Source organism: Tachyglossus aculeatus, chromosome 24 (genome assembly GCF_015852505.1).
Source record: "Tachyglossus aculeatus isolate mTacAcu1 chromosome 24, mTacAcu1.pri, whole genome shotgun sequence".
NCBI lineage: Eukaryota > Metazoa > Chordata > Mammalia > Monotremata > Tachyglossidae > Tachyglossus > Tachyglossus aculeatus.
Window position 1 is genome coordinate 25,044,821 of NC_052089.1, and position 7,154 is coordinate 25,051,974.

A 7,154-nucleotide genomic window follows, 5' to 3' on the forward strand; every position below is an offset into this window, starting at 1 on the left:
GGGGTCGTCGTCTGCACCCCACCCCCGTGGGCTCCCGGATCCCAGTGGCTTTGCTTTAATTAGATTCAGAGTTAATTGGTTATTGTGTTTTTTTGTGGGGGGGAGAGGGGAGGGGCAGTGTTATGGAGGTTTAGTAAGGGGGGGGAAAAGGCGCCGGTTGGAGAGGTGTGGGATGCGCTCCTCGTGTGGGTTCCTGGAACGAGAAAAGCACCCGATGCCCCCCTCCCCCAGCCTCACTAGGCTCCAACCCTGGTGGAAACAAGGTCCAGCGTCCTCCAGGGTGACCCCAGTGCCACCCTCACCCCGTTCAGGGGTCCCCCGGAATATTGTGTCCTCCGAAGCGTTTAGTACAGTGCCCTCCACGCAGTAGGCGCTCAATAAATCCCGACGTTGCTGCGGCTGCTGGCCTCCTGGAGGGGTGTCGGTGGCTGGGGTGGGGGCGCAGAAGCTGGGCACCCCCTGCCCCCCTTCCCCTTGGGGGCAGTGCCAGCTCCGGGCACAGACACTCCAGCCAAGGCTTGCTTTCAGTAGGCCCAATTCCCTCAGTCCCAAAGGGCGAGGGAATAAGAATCCGTGCCAGGGTGGAGCAAAGCTTGGCACAACCCAGCCTCCACTGGAGAGCGACGGTGCCCCTCCACCGCCTCCCCCCGACCCCCGCCCAAGCTGGGGGTCCAGGCCTAGGAGAGGCCCTTCTTTCTCCCCCCTCCCTCTTAATAAAGAAGAGGTGGTACTCGTTCAGCGCTTGCACTGCGCCAAGCACTGCGCCAAGGGCCGGGGTCGACCCAAGGCAGCACGGCCTAGTGGGTAGAAGCCGGGCCTGGGGGTCAGCAGGACCCCTGGTATCTCCCCCCAGCTTCGCCACGTGTCTGCTGTGGGACCTGGGGCCGGTCACGTCCCTTCTCCGGGCCTCAGTCACCTCATCTGTAAAACGGGGGTGAAGCCAGGGACGGGGACGGGGGGCCAACCTGCTGACCCCAAATTTACCCCAGCTCCCAGAGGAGCGCTTGGACCGGGTGGGGGGGGGGGGCAACCTGCTGACCCCAAATCTACCCCAGGGCCCAGAGGAGCGCTTGGCACCTAATAAAGCGCTTCACAAGGACCACGATGATGGTGATGATGACAGGGAGCCCCATGCGAGACAGGGTCGGAGGGCCAACCTGCTGACCCCAAGTATACCCCAACGCCCAGAGGAGCGCTTGGCACCTAATAAAGCGCTTCACAAGCACCATGATGATGATGATGACAAGGAGTCCCAGGCGGGACAGGGACGGGGACCAACCTGCTGACCCCACATCTACCCCAGCGCCCAGAAGAGCGCCTGGCACCTAATAAAACTCTTCACAAGGACCATGATGATGAGCCCCATGCGAGGCAGGGACGGGGGGCCAACCTGCTGACCCCACATCTATCCCAGCGCCCAGAGGAGCGCTTGGCACCTAATGAAGCGCTTAACAAGTACCCTGATGATGACAAGGAGCCCCAGGCGGGACAGGGACGGGGGACCAACCTGCTGACCCCACATCTATCCCAGCGCCCAGAGGAGCGCTTGGCATCTAAAAAAGCGCTTAAGTACCCTGATGATGACAGGGAGACCCATGCGGGACAGGGACGGGGGACCAACCTGCTGACCCCACATCTACCCCAGCGCCCAGAGGAGCGCTTGGCCCCTAATAAAGCTCTTCACAAGGACCATGATGGTGAGCCCCATGCGAGACAGGGACGGGGGGCCAACCTGCTGAGTTCACATCTATCCCAGCGCCTAGAGGAGTGCTTGGCAACTAAAAAAGCGCTTAACAAGTACCCTGATGAAGACTGGGAGCCCCATGCGGGACAGGGACGGGGACCGACCTGCTGACCCCACATCTACCCCAGCGCCCAGAGGAGTGCATGGCACCTAATAAAGCGCTTCACAAGGACCATGATGATGAGCCCCATGCGAGACAGGGATGGGGGACCAACCTGCTGAGTCCACATCTATCCCAGCGCCCAGAGGAGTGCTTGGCATCTAAAAAAGCGCTTAACAAGTACCCTGATGATGACAGGGAGCCCCATGCGGGACAGGGACGGGGGACCGACCTGCTGACCCCACATCTACCCCAGCACCCAGAGGAACGCTTGGCCCCTAATAAAGCACTTCACAAGGACCATGATGATGAGCCCCATGCGAGACAGGGACGGGGGACCAACCTGCTGAGTCCACATCTATCCCAGCGCCCAGAGGAGCGCTTGGCACCTAAAAAAGCGCTTCACAAGTACCCTGATGATGACAGGGAGCCCCATGCAGAACAGGGACGGGGACCGACCTGCTGACCCCACATCTACCCCAGCGCCCAGAGGAGCGCTTGGCACCTAATAAAGCGCTTCACAAGGACCACGATGATGAGGCCCATCCGAGACAGGGACGGGGGGACCAACCTGCTGACCCCACATCTACCCCAGCGCCCAGAGGAGCGCTTGGCACCTAAAAAAGCGCTTCACAAGTACCCTGATGATGACAGGGAGCCCCATGCAGAACAGGGACGGGGACCAACCTGCTGACCCCACATCTACCCCAGCGCCCAGAGGAGCGCTTGGCACCTAATAAAGCGCTTCACAAGGACCACGATGATGAGCCCCATCCGAGACAGGGACGGGTGACCAACCCGCAGACCCCACATCTACCCCAGCGCCCAGAGGAGCGCTTGGCACCTAATAAAGCGCTTCACAAGGACCACGATGATGAGCCCCATGCGAGACGGGGACGGGGGACCAACCTGCTGACCCCACATCTACCCCAACGCCCAGAGGAGCGCTTGGCACCTAACAAAGCGCTTCACAAGGACCACGATGATGAGCCCCATGCGAGACAGGGACGGGGGACCAACCCGCTGACCCCACATCTACCCCAGCGCCCAGAGGAGCGCTTGGCACCTAATAAAGCGCTTCACAAGTACCACGATGATGATTATTATTAGAGACAGGCTAGTCAGAACGGACAGCGGCCATCCCCCCCGTCCTCCCCCCGCCCCCCTCACTTGGAGAAGGGCGCCAAGCCGAGGCCGGAGGGCACGAGGTGCGGGAACTTGCAGATGGCACAGGTGCAGAGGGCGGCCCCTCCGGGCAGCGGGAAGGGCCCGCAGGGCCCGGCCTGGTCCTCCAGGGCCAGCGACAGGTACTTGGCGGGCCTGGCGGCCGCGGCCGCCGCCGCCGGGGAGCCCTCCGGCTGGGGTCCGGGGGTGTGAAGGAGCACGGAGCCCGGGGCGGCCCAGAGGGGCAGGCCGGCCAGCAGCAGGCGAGGCCCGGGCCCGCTGACCTCTCCGAGGAGCCGGCGCAGCTCCTGCAGGGAGGTGCCCAGGAGCAGGATGTAATTCCGGGCCAGGAGCAGCGTGGCGATCTTGGACAGCTTGCGGCCGGGGGCTCCCTGGCAGTGGGCGGCCGAGTAGGGCAGGATGACCTCCCGCAGGGCGTCCATGGCCAGGTTCAGGTCCTGCATGCGCTTCCTCTCGCGGCTGTTGATCTTCCTCCGCAGCTGCTGCTGTTGCTGTTGCTGCTGTTGCTGCTCCTCATCCCGGCTCCCTCCGGGCCCCAGCCCCGAGATGCCCGTCCCTTCCCCCGGACGCTGGGGCTTCGGCATGGTGGCCCGCCCGGCCTCACCCCCTCATGGCCCAGGAGAGATGGGGTGGGTGGGGGGGTCCCCCTCCTCCTCCCCCTCCTCCTCCTGGAGATGCTCCGGGGGCGCGAAGCACTGCGCTACGCGCGCGTCGAGGGGAAGATGAGGCCTGTCCCGGCCGGACCCCTTTAAAGCCGGCCCCCCAATTTGGGGAGTGGGAGAGGCGCCACCCCGACCAATGGGAGGGCGAGCCGGGGCCCCGGCGAGCCCTGATTGGCTGAGCCCGGAGGGGAGGGGACCCCCCCATCTCCCCCCCGAGGACCCCCTCCCCACCTCTCCCTCCCCTTCCTCGCCGGGACCAACCGTCCGTCCATTTCATTACTCTTCCTCATCAATCGCATTTATTGAGCGCCTACGGTGTGCAGAGCACTGTGCAAATTGGCAACATATAGAGACAGTCCCTACCCAACAGTGGGCTCTTCATGATGCCAATGACAAACGCTTTGCACCTAGTCAGCGCTTAATAAATGCCATCATCATCGTTATTAGCCTTCTTGATTTGTTTGGTTTTTTTTAGCATTGAATATTTAAGGTAAACAAATCAAGAAGGATAAGAATAATAATGATGGCATTTATTTTAAGCGCTATGCGCAAAGCACTGTTCTAGGCGCTGGGGAGGTTACAATAATGATAATAATGGCGTTTGTTAAGCGCTGACTATGTGCAAGGCACTGTTCTAAGCTCTGGGGGGATACGAGGTGATCAAGTCCCACGTGGGGCTCCTAGTCTTAATCCCCATTTTACAGATGAGGGAACTGAGGCTCAGAGAATTTAAGTGACTTGCCCAAGGTCGCACAGCAGATATGTGGCAGAGTCGGGACTCGAACCCATGACCTCTGACTTCAAAGCCCGTGCTCTTTCCACTGAGCCACGCTGCTTCTCAATAACACTAATGAGCTCACCTCCTCCAGGAGGCCTTCCCAGACTGAGCCCCCTCCTTCCTCTCCCCCTCGTCCCCCTCTCCATCCCCTCCCGTCTTGCCTCCTTCCCTTCCCCACAGCACCTGTATATATGTATATATGTTTGTACAGATTTATTACTCTATTTTACTTGTACATATCTATTCTATTTATTTTATTTTGTTAATATTTTTGGTTTTGTTCTCTGTCTCCCCCTTCTAGATTGTGAGCCTACTGTTGGGTAGGGACTGTCTCTATATGTTGCCAACTTGTACTTCCCAAGCGCTTAGTGCAGTGCTCTGCACACAGTAAGCGCTCAATAAATACGATTGATTGATAATGATGTTGACATTTTTTAAGCGCTGACTATGTGCAAAGCACTGTTCTAGGCGCTGGGGAGGTTACAATAATAATACTAATGATGATGACATTTTTTAAGGGCTGACTATTTGCAAAGCACTGTTTTAAGCGCTGGGGAGGTTACAACAATAATACTAATGATGATATATTTTAAGCGCTTACTATGTGAAAAGCGCTGTTATAAGCGCTAGGGAAGTTACAATAATAATACGAATGATGATGACTTTTTAAGCGCTATGTGCAAAGCACTGTTCTAGGCGCTGGGAAGGTTACAATAATAATACTAATGATGATGACATTTTTTAAGCGCTGACTATTTGCAAAGCACTGTTTTAAGCGCTGGGAAGGTTACAACAATAATACTAATGATGATGATATATTTTAAGCGCTTACTATGTGCGAAGCACTGTTCTAAGCGCTGGGGAGGTTACAATAATAATACGAATGATGATGACTTTTTTAAGCGCTATGTGCAAAGCACTGTTCTAGGCGCTGGGGAGGTTACAATAATAATACTCATGATGATGACTTTTTTTAAGCGCTGACTATGTGCAAAGCACTGTTCTAAGCGCTGGGGAGGTTACAATAATAATACTAATGATGATGACATTTTTTAAGCGCTGACTGTGCAAAGCACTGTTCTAAGTGCTGTGGAGGTTACAATAAGGATAATAATAATGATGATATTTTTTAAGCACTGACTATGTGCAAAGCACTATTCTAGGCTCTGGGAAGGTTACAATAATAATACTAATGATGATGACTTTTTTAAGCTCTGACTATGTGCAAAGCACTGTTCTAGGCGCTGGGGAGGTTACAATGATAATACTAATGATGATGACATTTTTTAAGCGCTGACTATGTGCAAAGCACTGTTCTAGGCGCTGGGGAGGTTACAATAATAATACTAATGATGATGACATTTTTTAAGCTCTGACTATGTGCAAAGCACTGTTCTAGGCGCTGGGGAGGTTACAACGATAATACTAATGATGATGGCATTTTTTAAGCGCTGACTGTGCAAAGCACTGTTCTAAGCGCTGGGGAGGTTACAATAATAATACTAATGATGATGACATTTTTTGCGCTTACTCTGTGCAAAGCACTGTTCTAAGGGCTGGGGAGGTTACAAGGTGATCAGGTTGTCCCACGGGGGGCTCACAGTTTTCATCCCCATTTTACAGAGGAGGGAACTGAGGCCCAGAGAATAATAATAATAATGAGGACAGTTATTAAGCACTTACTCTCTGCAAACCACAGTTCTAAGCGCTGGGGAGGTTACAAGGTGATCAGGTTGTCCCACGGGGAGCTCACAGTCTTCATCCCCATTTTACAAAGGAGAGAACTGAGGCCCAGAGAAGTGAAGTGACTTGCCCAAAGTCACACAGCTGACAATTGGTGGAGCTGGGATTAGAACCCACGACCTCTGACTCCCAAGCCCGGGCTCTTTCCACTGAGCCACGCTGCTTCTCTTTCACAAAATGATGGCTTTTGTGAAGCAGGGTGGCTCAGTGGAAAGAGGCCGGGCTTGGGAGTCAGAGGTCGTGGGTTCGAACTCCGGCTCCGCCACTTTCATTCATTCATTCATTCAATCGTATTCATTGAGCGCTTACTGTTTGTCAGCTGTGTGACTTTGGGCAAATCTGACCACCTGATCACCTTGCAATCTCCCCAGCACTTAGAACAGTGCTTTGCACATAGTAAGCGCTTAAAAAATGCCATTATTATTATTATTATTATTAAATCACTTCACTTCTCTGGGCCTCAGTTATCTCGTCTGGAAAATGGGGATTAAGACTGTGAGCCCCACGTGGGACAACCTGATGTTGTCCCAGTGTTTAGAACAGTGCTTGGCACATAGTAAGCGCTTAACAAACACCATTATTATTATTATTATAAATAAGGGTGGCTTTTGTTAAGCGCTTAACAAATGCCATTATTATTATTATTATTATTATTATTATTATTAAGCGCTTACTATGTGCCAAGCACTGTTCTAAGTGCCGTTTGGGGGGTGGGGGGTTATAAGGTCATCAGGTTGTCCCACGTGGGGCTCACAATCTTCATCTCGTTTTGAAAGATGAGGGAACGGAGGCCGAGATAAGTGACTTGCCCAAAGTTACACAGCTGACAAGTGGCGGAGCCGGGATTAGAACCCACGACCTCTGACTCCCAAGCCCGGGATCTTTCCACTGAGCCACGCTGCTTCAATAATGATGATGATGATGATGGCATTTATTAAGCGC

At 54.6% G+C, this 7,154-nt stretch overlaps 1 protein-coding gene across 1 annotated transcript; it reads right to left on the minus strand.

Annotated features, from left to right (window-relative positions):
• Positions 1 to 2,317: 2,317 nt before the first annotated feature.
• On the minus strand, positions 2,318 to 3,740 carry OLIG1 (oligodendrocyte transcription factor 1). The gene has a single exon (XM_038766297.1). The coding sequence runs from the start codon at positions 3,611 to 3,613 to the stop codon at positions 3,011 to 3,013; it is 603 nt and encodes a 200-aa protein (XP_038622225.1). The 5' UTR covers positions 3,614 to 3,740; the 3' UTR covers positions 2,318 to 3,010.
• Between the last annotated feature and the right edge of the window lie 3,414 nt (positions 3,741 to 7,154).

Coding starts and splice junctions, on each gene's coding strand:
- OLIG1 (XM_038766297.1), bottom strand. CDS start 3,613: ATGCCGAAGCCCCAGCGTCCGGGGGAAGGGACGGGCATCTCGGGGCTG.